At 49.3% G+C, this 14,571-nt stretch overlaps 1 protein-coding gene across 4 annotated transcripts; it reads right to left on the bottom strand.

Annotated features, from left to right (window-relative positions):
• Nucleotides 1-3,165: 3,165 nt before the first annotated feature.
• LOC112573588 (ankyrin repeat and KH domain-containing protein mask-like) lies at nucleotides 3,166-14,493 on the bottom strand. 4 transcript variants are annotated; one of them, XM_025254097.1, is made up of 3 exons: nucleotides 9,272-9,771; nucleotides 5,295-6,397; nucleotides 3,166-5,258 (listed from the first exon to the last, which is right to left on the bottom strand). In XM_025254097.1, the coding sequence occupies exons 2-3, from the start codon at nucleotides 5,967-5,969 to the stop codon at nucleotides 4,605-4,607; spliced, it is 1,329 nt and encodes a 442-aa protein (XP_025109882.1). In that variant the 5' UTR covers nucleotides 5,970-6,397; nucleotides 9,272-9,771; the 3' UTR covers nucleotides 3,166-4,604. The 4 variants fall into 4 exon arrangements, with proteins under 4 accessions (XP_025109882.1, XP_025109880.1, XP_025109881.1 ...); XM_025254095.1 differs by lacking the exon at nucleotides 9,272-9,771 and adding an exon at nucleotides 14,281-14,493 and having other exon boundaries at nucleotides 3,166-6,397; XM_025254096.1 differs by lacking the exon at nucleotides 9,272-9,771 and adding an exon at nucleotides 9,778-9,899 and having other exon boundaries at nucleotides 3,166-6,397.
• Nucleotides 14,494-14,571: the final 78 nt, after the last annotated feature.

The raw sequence follows: 14,571 nt of genomic DNA, 5'->3' as shown, positions 1-14,571 counted from the left end.
TGCAGAATGTGAACCGTCAGAGGCAGCAGGACGGAGGAATGCAACTCTCCAAAGGCAGAGTAAAGATGGCAGGAGCATTTCACCAATGGGACGCATATAAAGATAGTAACCTAAACCTGCTCTAACGATTGGAGGTGGAAGGTGCAAGGCTATCCCCCGAGGAAGAATAAAAAAAAAAAAGGATATAACCTATAACACCTGGCTTTAGAGACAGGGGGAGACGGGAACCTTTATGCAGCCAACCCTAAGGAGCACGCAAAACAATTCGAGCCATATACACCTGGTATACAATGTCACATTGCCTAACCCCGCATTCTGATTATTAGGTTCACATCCGTATCATTACATACAAAGCAAATATTTTGCATACAAACCAGACATATCTTATTCCATAATCAACGTCTCTCATTTCTTTTAATCGTCCAGACACATTTCGTGTAAGGGGACCAATGTAAGTTCGTTTCTTTCATACAGACTTTTCTAACCTTTCAATCAGATTTGTATATATACACCCTGATTTGTTTCTAAAGGTCAAGGTTCATTTTTTTTCTAATGACTGAGTAAAGCACAGTGCAAGACACTACCTCTTCCGTTCTCGAGATACTGGAGTACAAACTTCACCATGCACAGGAGACCAAATTCATGACATGCCTTCACATGTACTTATCATGTACAACCCTGACGTCATGTTCTTGGCCTTGACCTGTGTGTGTGGTGATGTTTGTAGAGGTCTATCTCGAGAACAGAATTTGGTAATTCACACAGATTTGAGTAAATGGAATATTGCAATTAACTTTACCAAGTCATTACAAAAAAATTGTGGACCTAACCAGACCTTTAAACAAAGTGCTTACCTTCATTAAAAAGAAATCATCGTTGTTAACTGACTAAGAATCTGCAGATGCCACTGGACGTTGCGTTTGACAAAGAATCATGTATCGATCCCACAAAAGGTAAATTTGCTCGTGAAAATGGAATATACGGGTAGACAACAAACAAACACGTCTAGGGAATGGGGGAAGGAAGAAGACACGACCAGAGTTATTTCTTTCCTCTCCACCCACCCCCACCGCAGAGAGGGTTATCAGACGAGAGAGATTCGGACAGGTAAAACCTTACAGATGTTTGCACGTGCGTGGGTGGGTGTCGGAGGTGGGTGTGCAGGTGTATTTAGCACCAGGACCTAAACACTGTCGGTTGTCAAGCGCACCCTGCCAGAGGTCGATGACGCCGCACTCAGCGGTCTGACAAGTGCACCATGGGAAACACCGCGTCCACCGTCGTTCACGTCGTCACGTAGCCAAGGTCTCGACAAAACCACTTTCGCACGTCATCCGCCACCAAGACAAGCGACGTTAAGCCCGTGACGTGTACAAGCTGCCGATGACGTCAATCAAGCACAGCGCTTGCGCAAACGATGTCTCGCGGGGTGGACGAAACTGCCGCGCAGGCGCAGTATGTACGGACATTTGTGACTGTTCTAGAACCATCATCACGAGACTTCCCCCTATGGTCGCTTTAATTAACTCTGCGAAAGGTTAGACTAAGTATAGTTCTAACAGTGCCTCAGAAACCCATTCAATCCTTTCTTCCTCCTCCTGTCGCACACGCCTACACACACCAGACCTGTGATGCATGTTTCAGTTACACCTCCCCCCAAAAAAACAAAACAAACAATAACAAAAGAAAACGTTTAGAATGTCTATTTTAGAATATTGTGGAAGCACAGGTCATGTAGTAAAGTTTATTCTCGGTTTCAGATCCTCTATTGTCAGGTGTAAGACTGTGTCAGTTGGGTGAATGTTAGGTAGAGCGAAGTGGAAGTATGCAGAAAAATAAACTGTTTCTGAGCAGTTTGCTGATGAAAGGGGGGGGGGGAATGAGCTAACCGAATCTAATTATATATAAGTTATACAAAAATAGAGAAAGACAAAGACATTAAAACATATTTTTAGAATAACTGTAGGATTTCTTTAAAAAGCGACAGAAAAGCTATATAGTCGATCACAGGATGCAAGCAAGTGCGCATACGCACGCACACACACACACACATCTTATTGTGTTAACTGGTACTGCAGTTGAGGCACTGATGAGATTGGCATATTATTTTATAATCTGATGTTTTCCTTCGCATTATAACAATGCACACTATAACAATAATGACCAAGTCTTTAATCAACATCTGTATAATACATTTTCTCATCTTTTCTGAACAATTATTTCTGCTTCCTCCCTTTCAGCGTGTTTTTCATTTGCTCACATCTGATCTTCCCTTCTGACCTGTCTACCCACCCCATCTCCCACCCACAGGTAGGTGCTAAAGGTGTTTGGAATTGACATGAGGGAGTGTAGTCAGTCATTCTTCATTCACCCTGCTTGTGTGTGTGTGGGTGTGGGGGGAATGTGCGCGCACGTGTGAAGTGAAGCTGGATTGCACGAGGAGCCCCCCTACCATCCAGTGACTGATTTCCATTCGACATTACCAGTCAGCAATCATCTACAGCAGTTTTGGTTTTAAGGCTTGAAATTATGGTAAATGTTGGCATGCTGAGCCAGACAAAAGGTTGTCTCCCCGTGCTGTCCCCCTTCTCCCACCAGACCTTCCTCCGCAATAGCATAGATAGTACTGCTGTCATCATCTCCTACCCCACCACACCCCACACCACCACACACACCAGGAGTTGAGTTTTAACCTCAGTGAACAGTATATAGGTCAGTAGACGTTGTGGTCAGATAGGAGGATGGAGCGACGAACAAAGAAAGACTTTGGGCGGAGGGTGGGGTGGTGGTGGTGGAGAGGAAGCAAAAGGTCGTAGGTCCTGTGAGTTGAAGTTTATTGTGGGCTGCTTTTATCTTTATCGGAAAGAGTTTCTGACTTTTCCTCCTCTCTCTCTGCTCAAGCCAGAGACGTTCAACCTCACACGCCGGGTTCGCTTGACAATTATTCTTTTCTCGCTGCTTGCCCGCTCTGCCCTCGAGTGTGCGCACCGTCTGTGGGTACATACCCGTCCCTAGCTACTGGTTTCAATTCGAGGACAGCGTAATACGATAGTCTCGTTTATCTCTCATTAACTTGCCCGCACACACACACACACACGAGAAAAACACACGGGTACACTCGCACACCCGTACGCACCCGCGCAGTTACAAACGCCAAAAACGGTGGAGGGTTCACAAAAATGTCATAATGATCTCTGTTAGGGAATGTATAACAAAGCTCGCGTTTATGCACAATATCGTAAAAAAATAGGTTTTTGCGTTGAAAATCGGGCGATAGAAATGTACACAGAAATGCGATCTCCCGCCCCCCGTCACTCCAGTGAGTGAGATGATCTCTGGCAGTATTGTTAATCGACACCAACACCTGAAAAGTGAGTGAAAAAACCAAAAAACAAAAAAAGGTGAATTACTACACTTATTGTGATCCGAAAAGAAGCATGCGGACGCAGGGGTTCAGGAGGTCATGCCAAGTCACTTCCGGTGAGTGCTGCCGGTAATCCGGAAGTCGGCCCCCGACAGTCGCCTTTCCACCACCTTTCGTAGCTTGAAGAGGATTTCTGCACGAGTGTTGGTGCACGGAGAAGCCGATCGCGAGCGATGACGGTTTCTTCTGTCTACGGAAAAAGCTTCCGGGGTCGACCAGGCGTCGAAGGGTTGCCCCCCGGACAGGACAATCCCACCGTCCCGCCCACCAGCACCGCCGTTGCCCCCGGCCGCCAGCCCCAAGTGGCAGTTGTCGAAACTTCCTCCCCCGTGGTCCACGAGGCTAGAATCGCTGTGACAGTGATGCAAGCTGACCAGTCCGTGGGCCTGCGGCCGCAGGCTGTTGTCCTGGAAGGAGTGTGAGCGGTGGTATCGAGGAAGGTTGCCTGGGTCACTGTCCGAAGCCAGTGCTGCTGCTGGGAGTTGCCGCCAACTTGCTGGCTCAAGCCGTACATACTCCCTGACGTGTCGTGCAGCTGCTGCACGTCGCTGCTACTGTAGGGCAGGTCGTTAGAGAAGGTCGTCCGCCACACGCCACCCGCCTGCGGCAAGAACTCGGCGCCACCCGACAGTCGCACGGCAGCGGCAAGCTCGTTCTGCCGAACTGCACCATTGCTGTCGGCGGCCGGCGGCGCGGCAAACTCCTCCGCCGCAGCCGACGGCTGTGGCAGATCAGCAGAGCTGTAGTTGAGCACGTCCGGAAGATGAACTCATCGAAATTGTCATCGCTGCGCATGTACGTCTCGTAGCTGGTGAAAGGAGTCAGGACGATGGGCGGGGTGGGCAGTTTGGGGTTGTAGGGGTTCTCCAGGGACGGGTGCAGCACCACAGACTCCTGGCTGTGAGGGAAAGGCAAGCCCGACAAGTCCGAAGGGTGTGGCCCGGCGCCAGCGCCTCCCTCTGACGACCCCCAACCTTCTGCCACGTGCTCGCCGGGGGTGGGAGTGCAGCGCCTGGACAATGTTCTACCCATACCGTTCTCCGCCACCCCGAATGCTAATCCGTCTGACGAGGAAGGGCTCTCGCCTTCTACCGACCTCCTTCCAGAATATACGTCCAGCTCGCCGACACACATCTTCATACTGTCGTCCGACTCCATTCGCGGAAGAGATGCCGATTCCTCATTCATGCCCGCGCCAGCCGGTGGCTCGGGTAAGGTGGCCTCCATGACGCTGTCCGCCAGCAGAGGGAAAGACTCGTACATGTCCGAACCCCCGCCAGTAGCCGTGGAAATGCTGTCCATGACCGTCTCTAGCGACATGAGCTCCGATACAAAACTTTGTGCTTGTTGTACAGATGACGAGCCCGAATGCTGAGGATGCGGTCAACAGCTCCGCCAACTCCGCCTCCTCCTCCCGGTACGAGTCCATCGCTGAGAAGGGGCCCAGGGTGTCCGCGGAGTTCACCAACTGCTCTAACAGCAGGTAGTTTCCAGAAGCAGAGGTAGGCATGGCGTACGTCTGTGCGTCGGATGCTGCCATTTGGTTGTCGTGGAGACCATGCAGGGAAGATATGGCGGACTCGCAGCCTGGGGACAGCGACGAGCCGGCCGGAGAAGGCACCCCTGTGCCGAGGTTCATGTCGTTTAGTTCGTCCGACACGGTGGCCGAGCTCTCGGAGTGCGTGCGAGGTCGCCGCTGCGGAGAATAGGGAGCTGGCGACTGGCGGTCCGAGCTTTTCCGAGTCGGGCTTTTTCCGATCCCCGACCGAGACCGCCGGCAGTAACCTTCACTGGCCGTTCCAGACACCTGCTGCTGCTGCTGCTGCTGCTGCTGTTGTTGTTGTTGTTGTTGTTGTTGTTGTTGTTGTTGCTGCTGCTGCTGCTGCTGCTGTTGCAACGGGAAATGTCTGAGCACTTCTAAAGGGGACATGTGGGGGCTGTTTACAGGAGACCCTTGTGTCTGAAAGGTTTGACCAGCGCTGAAAGCTACATTCTGCGCCGCGACACCTTGCTCGCTTGTGTGCGTGTTAAGATTCACTCCCAGGGTCAAATCACCGTTCATGCGGTGGGTGAAAACGGAGGGAACCGAACCGAACAGCTCCTCCCCGCCGCTCATCTGAAAAGGAGAGTTGCCTGCCATGAAAGGCTCGTCGTCCGCGGAGCCATACGAAAACCCATTTCCTGGCGACGCGTCAAGGCTCGACCCTTGCGACACTTCTGGCGATCCGATCGAAAACGAGCCTGCTGCTTCCACCACACCCCTTTGCCCACCTGCAAACGTCATCGACGCCAGCACCGCGGACATCACCTGGTTGTTGTACGCGGTGCACTGCGGGGATTTGGCAGGGCTGCCAGGGTTCATGTGAGGTGACGATGGTGGGGGTACATGTTGCTGGGAGGCGAAGTCGTGAGAGCGAGCCATCGAGAACTCGCGCAGCTCTTGCTGCGAGAGGGCGTTGTGCGGCACCAGGTTGCCAGTGCGGGGGCATTGCACTGTCGCCTCCCCCATGGCCGTCACCCAGCCTGAGTTGGAAGGCGACGGCATTGGGTAGTCGTTCAGGGGCGACAAGCATGCAGCATCGCCTGCATGACCGGCCGCCCCTCCTCCTGTAGGGCTTGCTGCTTGCTGTCTGGACGCGTGGAGGTAGCGGGGTCGGGGAACTGCAGTTCAAGCTGCCTCCGAAGGCAGAGGCGTTGGGTACCCGTGGTTGGAATACCCCGTCTGCTGGGGGTCGCCGCTGCCACCGGCGAAGGTCGGGGGGGTTCGCTGCTGGGATGGAGGTTCAGGCTGGTGCTGGCCGGTGCTTGAGAACATGGCATTTGTGTTGCAGAGAACTAGTAGGTCAGTGGGTGGACTGGTCACGGAAACCTCTCGTCAAGCTTCAGTCCTGCAGAGATCGCTGCTAATGCTTCTGCTACCTGACATTTCTTGGCTCTGAAGCTAAGATGGCGAGGGAGCGCATTGGGTCCACGCTGCAAATGGAAAAAAACAAGAACAGTGAATTCTGCAAAGTAAATACACAGGAATGACATCTCATTTGTCCAAGTCGTCGGCTTAGCTTCCTTAATGGCAGTAAGGAGGAGACAGCATAGAGGACTAAAATGGATGAGAGAAAAGAAAAAACTGAACACAATAATACTTTTCATCTGTCAATTAAAAAGGCGAGAAGCGGGATGCATTAGAGTGGATATATATATATAAGGGTTGTGATATTGTATGGTAATATTATTTTCATCGCTATGTCACAGTATGGTGTCATCTAGCGACCAGCTGTTGTTTCTTTTTTTTTTTTTTTTTGTTGCTTCTGTTGTTGGCCCACAGAAAAGTCTTTGTAGCATAGAATGGTGGACTAGAAACACTTTACAATGACACTAGCAGACAGGAACCGACAAAATAAAATCCAAGAAGTTGCGATGACCCAAATTTGCAATAATCCAACCACGATCGTCCAATCCATGGGTTACCACAGTATATCCACAGTAAAGGCTGACATAGTCAAAGATGAAATTAATATAAACATTGCTGACACCGAACAGAACATAGCAGTGATTTAAACTTGTTTTGAATGCGTTGAGACTTTTAAAACACAAAATACATATAAATTATTCCATTTCTAACTAAAGGCTGCGGACATTACGAGAGGTTCGTGCTAATGAGGCTGTATCCAGCCAGCAGACCTACTTTTGCGACATCCCGGAAAGCGAGTTCTTGGCTACCTTTCCAAAGCCCAGGTGAAAACTGCGATATCTACAGACTTGTCCCTCGTCAACGGAATCGAGTTTTATAATAATAAACTAAGCTCCCTCCTTTGAAAATAATGGTTGGCCTTTAAAGATGCAACAAAGTGGACGACAGGCAGTCCGACAGTCACCTCGCCTTCAGTGAGCCACCGACACCACCACCACCAGCAGCAGCCGCCCGACCGAATCCACCGACAGATGTCGCTGACACTCACCTTCGCATGAAAAGGTGAACCCCAGCACGGACACGACTACAGCAGCACCACCACCAACGGCGGCGAGCCGCGACTGACGACCACACCACCACCAGCACTTGTTTAGTGCAATGACAGGGGTAATGAGGCGTGATAATGTTGTTGATGGCACAAGCTGCTCTGTCTCTGTCTCTCTCACAGAGACAGCTCACGTGTATGCGGGTGTCGATGCTGCTGACAGTACAACCTGCTGTCTCTCTGTGTCCTCCTTCACAGACAGGGGCGACAAATAAGTCATTGTGTAACCAACCAAAGAATAGTTTTACAAAAGCTCTTTGGGTGAAAGGTGTGGAGGACTATCCACACTGTCTGTCCTAGAAAAAAAGTTAACTACCCGAATATTCACTAGGTGTGTGGTCGCTTACACATCAAGGGCTTCGAAAGACGATACATCTTATATATAGATAGACAGCCGTCTATGTATACAGTGAGTTGACATTATCTTCCAGCGCCCTACTGACACACCCACAGTTATTGTAATAAACCACAGAAAGATCGTTCCCCGGCTTTGTGAACACTTTGTTCACACACAAACATGAAGTTCTGCGTTCTCTACCTACCTCCTCCACACTCTACCGACACCGTCAACACACACACACACAGACCAAACCTATTTTCTCCACAGGTTTCAGCAGCAAAAGCATCACCAAAAACATCACGTGTGGGTTTTTTTCCACAAACACACAAGAGTGCTTCGTTATTCGAGCTCTAAAGAGAAGAGGGGTTCGTTTCTTAACCCTGAGAAGTTATTTTAGGGTAGGCTCCGGTGCGGTGCCGCCAGTAATGTCAGTGAACACTGAGCACAACGTTTCGCCTGCACACAGGGGGTGAGCTTGAGTTATGGCCTGCACCCGGACAATGCACTCACTTCCCCAGCCCTCGGCTGCTTTTGTACCACCGAGAGATGCTGCTTTTATTTTTAAAGCTGTGTGTTTATAATCAGATGTGATACATGAGTTCACACTGATGTAAGTAAGCGAGTGAGTGCGTGTGACAGAGAAGGGAAGAGAGAGAGAGAGGAAGAAAGGAAAACTTGTATTACTTTAGCTCTGTGACTTTATGGTAATTTAAGTCTACACGTGAATAAAAGTAACGCAGGTGGCATAGACAGTAGTGACAATATACAATAGACAATCAGCGAGTATTGTAAGCACACACCTGGGTACTTGCATGGTGATGATATTTAGAACAGTAATAAGTAGTAATAAATAGTTGAAAGGAGGTGCATCTCACCAATCTGTGCATTCTGGCGAAGAGAGGGAGGGAGAGAGTGTGCGAGAGAGAGATAGAGACCACAAATGAATGTTTTTTAACATAGCATATATGTGTTAAGAGGGATACACAGATATGGACACTTCTTTCAAACACGACCAGAAAGAGGGAGAGAGAGAAAGTTAGAATGTGAGTGTGTGCTTTACAACATAGCATACATGGGGTAAGCAGGATACACAGATACCAACACTTTCATACTCGAACAGAAAGATGGGGAGATAGAGAGTGAGGTAGTGTGCGTGAGAGAGACACAGAGAAAGAAAACGAAAGAAACATATTTTAAAACACAACTTACATGGGGTAGGAGGGATACACAAATACGAGTACGTTCAAACACGATCACAAAGATGGAGAAAAAAAAAAAAGAGATAGGGTAGAATTGGCGGTTTCTTTCAGTACATCAAACTTTACTGCTTTGAAACAACTGTTTTCTTACTGTTCTTTTAGCGAAATGACAAGCTTCCAAAGACCGACTGAGCACACGAACACGACCTCAAGCTTCTCGACAACCGTTCTGACACAAGCGACGCCGCAGCACGGACTGAAAACAACGACAAATGTCGACGGTGCTACATCTTACCTTCGTCCAGCAACGGATCAGTTCAGACGAAGCGAGTTCACGAAGGGAATATAATCCTAAAGACAGCTGCATTCGGCCTCTGGCAGTCGTCACTTGGCATGGCTCCTACAGACCTGGCAAGTCCTGATAACCGAGCTGAAACGCACGCTGGCACAGAGGACATGGCGCAGTGACTGGCCTCCCTGCCGCACATCGCTGTAACCACCATCACCGCTACCACCACCGCCACCACCCGCTATCGCCACCACAACCACGCTGCCAGTGACACTCGCCCGCTCAAGTCGCTGCTGTTTTATCAGCGTGTGCGTTGGGCTACACCATCACTACACCACCACCACGCCACCGCCGCCGACACAACAACAACAACAATCCTTACGAACCCGTCCAACGACGTGAACAACTCAAAAAGCTACACACACGCACGGCTGGGGAGTGGAGCGCCGAGTGGAGAGTACGCTGCTAGCAGACGCCAAAGGGCTGGCTGACAAACGGGTTCAAGCACCTACCTGTCTCCCCACCGCCTCACCAACCAGTGGCCTACTACTGCAACCCGAGGCTGGCCGGATGTGTGCGCCGCCGAACTAAAGGCACAACAGGAGATGCCTGCGCCTCCGTGCACCGCGCCTAGCGCTTGGTGCTGCTGCTGCTGCTGGTGCTGGCTAGATTGCAATCAAAAGACCGAACCACAACTGCTTTCGTTGTGTACAGTAAGCAAGGCATGGCCAAAGAAAAAAAAAAAAGCAACACCAGAAATGCCTGACTAGGACAACGTTCACAGAGACCTTTACGAGCTATGCCGTGATCGATAATACATCCTACTTGAAAAAAAAAAAAAAAGAGAAAAAAAAAATGTTGAGCGTGGTGTTTCTAGGCAGGACTCTGATGTATGTTAATAGTCAGATCGTGAACGAGGAAGAAAGGGAGAGGTGTTCAGGAGAATGATGTGGATGGGGGGTCGCATCGCAGCGTGTGCAACTGTGGTTTCCCTCTCATCCAACACCCTTTGACGCAGCGGACGGTGATACGGCTGCTGCTGTTGTTGCTGCTGCTGCAGCAGACACGGAGTTCTGACGCGCAGCTACGCTAGGAGGCAACGCAACGGCCCGACGCCACACCTCGTGGTCGGGGAGTGTGTGTGGTGGTGGTGGGGGGGGGGGCAAGGGCAGGCAGACGACAGTTTGGTTGCCAAGGTGCTGACGATGCTACTGTGTACGTTATTCCCCTCCCCCTTTCCCCACCCAAACAGCATGGCGAGTGCATCAACCACTCGGTGGAGCGGTCCTCAGCTCCTGTCAATTGCGTCGCAGCGCACAGGGGGCTCGCCTTTCGGGCCTGTAGAGTGTAGACCAAGCTCAGGAGAGATGTAAGCGGATACACAATGAAAAGTAAAACTATGGCTTACAAAGTTACACCCCACCCCTCTCCAGCCTCGACCCCGCAGCTTGACTCGCCCTTGGCTATGCTGTTGAAGGACGCAGGGACTGATGTAATTACATTATTATTGTTGTTTGTGCGTCTACCGCATTAGCCCTCGGCAGTTTTACAAACTTTTTTTTTTTGTAAGTTGTGCGAACAAGTGATGTCACACTATATCTGACTCTTGATTCCAGGGGGCAACTTGTCGACCAGCTTGAATCTGTCTTTCCGTCGGCACGAAGCGGAGACTTGTCTACCCGTCCCCACCCACCTCTTCTTCCGGTCCTCCTACTGGTAATGCTGCTTCTGTTGTTGCGTTGCTGCTGGATCATGACGCATCACCTTCGCCGACTGCCTCTGGCTGTTGGGCAACGCTCCGACATGGCTTTTGAGCCTGAGAGTAGTCGCCCGTTACTTTTTTGAAACGAAGAGAGGGCGCCAGCTGTGTGACGTCGCGTGACCACCACCACCCCACCCCACCTCTTGTCCCTGCCGTTTACTCTCATTTACTTACGCCTGAAGGCGCCCAAGGACGATCATATGCGACACGGTGTGACCCACCACAACTACCTCTTCATTCTTCTTCTGATGATGATTATTATCACAACGTGGCAGTCACCACTCTGCTTGCCCATGCGAAAAAAAATCAGTGATACCTCGGTTCTCGAACATAATTCGTTCCGGGAAGACGGTCGAGAACCAAACGAGAACGAAAGCAAATGAAACCCATGAAACACGAGTCTCAACAAGAAATAAAGAAATAAAAGTGTATTTATTAAAACAAACAAAAAACCAAACAAACTCTGTTATTGTTTTGCAGTTCTTTTCATTTTTTTTGCCATTGTTGCTTGTCTGCTCTTTGCAAAATTTTCGGAAAAACGTGTTGCTACCACTTTACTATCAGGGTGATGTTATTCACAAAATTTGCATTTTCTGCCCATTTTGCACACTTTCATGACTCTCTCTCTCTGCTCACACTGATGCACTGGGCCGAATGAACGCCATTCGGCTCAACTCGGCTCAAAAAGTTCCTGTTCGGATTCCAAGTCGAATTTCCTGGTCGAATACCGATTTGGTCGAAAGTCAAGGCGTTCGAGAACTAGTTAATGACGTGGTCAAAAAGTCGGATGGATTTTTTTTTTTTTTTGAGCCTCGCTTGCCTGGTACTGCTGACGCGGTGGTAAACTGCAGCGATTGCGTTTACCGAGCGAAATGCCTGGCGAAGCGAGGCACGTCGTGATCACGTAGCTCGCCCCCCCAGAGCCCAGGCAGTTGCTAGCGCGTGGAGCGTTCCCATTCCGTGCGCGAGGGGTGGTGGGCTGTGGGCTGCAGTACTTCCGCCTACTGGCTGGTGGCGCGCAGCACTTCTCGTTACGTATGCGCTGTACTGAGTGCCGTGTACGCTTGCATCCGTTGCTACAGCGCGTGCGAACGCGTACACATACACGCGCAGCCATCCTATCTCAGTACGGCACTCTCTCAATCCACGATTTAGTCTACAGCATTCCTCACTGACTTGGGCATAACAAGTCCGGTATCCTGCACATTTATATACGTTTGTGTTCTACTCTGACTTGATCACACATAGGCATTGTTACTGGCCAAGTAGAAATGTGACTACCACACCCTCAACCTCCTACTTGTTTGAAAGTCCATCACAAACGACCGGCTCTGCGTTTCCGCGTACGGACGTACGCACCTGTGTTGAAGATTATGACGACTGGGGTGTGGGCGATGACCCGTTGCCTGTCCGCCATGACCTTGTTTCCCTGGCTGCTTGCAATCCCTTCACCTCTACTCTCTCTTTCTGTACTGAGCACACCACAGGAGGAATACATTAAACTTAAAAAAAAAATAAAATACTTGGTGGGTGACGACGACTTCACTGTGACACTGTCCTCACATGAAACTATATAACGTGTGTCTGTAATTTACTTTATGAGTGAGCGTATGTTGTAGATGAGAGTGTATGTTGTAGAAGTGAGCGTGTCTGCTATATGCAATGGAGCATAGTTGTTGATGATTTAGTCTATGTATGATTTATGTAAAGGGCTATGAGCAAATCTTTGGAGAGGCGCTATGCAAATCCTCATTAATATTATTAAAATTTTATCGATGTGATGAGGTTTTTTTTATATAATGAGGATATGTCAATCGCTGATCAAAATTCAGGGAGGGTATGGTAGGGATAGGGATGCCGATGGTGTCGTGCAAGCATTGTCATGCCAATTAAAGGCAGTGGCTCGCCCACCTACCAGTTTCTTTTAGTTTGGGACGCTGAGTCAGTTACTGGCTCTATCAGTAATGGCAGGCAGATAGATAACCCGCAGGTCAACTCTGTTGGTAAGAAAAATTAGGACCAGGGTATCCCAGCCAGCTAATTCTTATCGTTGAAAAAAGTAGAACTAGGGATGGGAATGTAATTGCACGAACGCGCGCGCGCACACACACACGAGGACTCTTAAACTCTCTCAGACGACAGTCAAGAAAATCAAATCCCTGATCACATCCACGGGGGAAACGACTTCAATTTAACTGCTGGGTAACATCTGAAGTATTTAAAAAAACACACACGCAAAACTCTGATCCTTCACACAATGGATGAAGGAGTGCGCGGAGACTAAAGGCAATGCACCCACGGTCATGTCACGTGACGGTCGTGGTCATCAAGCGTGACGACTGTGTCGCGCGTCATGCTTACGATCCCAACGCCACCCAGCGACGTGCGACTTGACATGGAGTAGTAGGTAGGCTCCGCGAAGGTCAAGAAGGGCGGCGAATGAGTGTTATAATCATAAATCAGAAGTGAAATGATTAAAGTAATGGAGGGACGCTTCCTACCAACACACAATAATCATGGGACTCAGTAAATCATTGTCATATGCTCCCCACCTCTTCAGCTATCCTGACCGCCCTCCCACCCTCAAAAATGCACACCCATCCGCTAGCCCAGAACACGAAAACAGTGCCAACTCACAACACATCCCCACGCAAATAATAACGACATATCGCATTTACCTACCCGAAATTATGACACAAAAGTGTGGCGCCTGTCGACGACCTCTGTCAGGTTTCAACACCCATACGTCTGTCTTTAGATGTACATGTACCTGACTTTCTTACTAATAAATGGAACAAACAAGAACTATACTCTGATCTTTGTTTCTATGTGCTTTCGCCAAAAGCAGCTCATCCACTTGTTCAACGTCTGTGTTTAAAAAAAAATCCATACACGTGCCACACAAGACTTTTTTTTGACACAAGGACTGCCTTTATCCTCTTTCTAAGACAACAGAAGCAGTGTTTTACCCACTAACGGCAATGAAGGGCGCGGGAGCATACATTCAGTGTACAAACATTTCAGAAGCTCATGAACACGATCTGAACTCTTGCAGCCTGCGGTCACGTTATCAGACATGTTTCATGATCCTCAAGAATTTGAAAGTTACCGACTCTACAGTCACAGATGTTGCGGAATACACCAACAGGGGCGAGATATGCGCTGCAGCGTCCAGCAAGCGAGTCAGACGTGAAGAGTTAAGTGGGTGACTTCCCCCCTCCCCAACCGAAGGCACTAAATGGATGGCACCTACCTCGACCTCATGCGAAGATCCTCTTCCAAAATGGAAGGCTCCTCAAAATCCAGTCGCTGTCAATTATTTGTTGATTTATAGGTATTTTCTCGGTACGTTTTATGTGGTCTTTACGTGTCACGTAACTATTCCACTACAGAATCAACTTCCGCACCATATCGCTTCAGCGAACACACACACATGCATCGCCTCTAACGTCTGTTGTTGTTCATATAAGGGAAGGAACTTTGCTGCGCTTCGCTCGTCAAAATGAAATATGCTACGCATTACATCCCTTTACGACAAAATCGG

Source organism: Pomacea canaliculata, linkage group LG10 (assembly GCF_003073045.1).
Source record: "Pomacea canaliculata isolate SZHN2017 linkage group LG10, ASM307304v1, whole genome shotgun sequence".
Classification (NCBI taxonomy): domain Eukaryota; kingdom Metazoa; phylum Mollusca; class Gastropoda; order Architaenioglossa; family Ampullariidae; genus Pomacea; species Pomacea canaliculata.
This window is presented reverse-complemented; position numbering and strand designations above follow the sequence as displayed.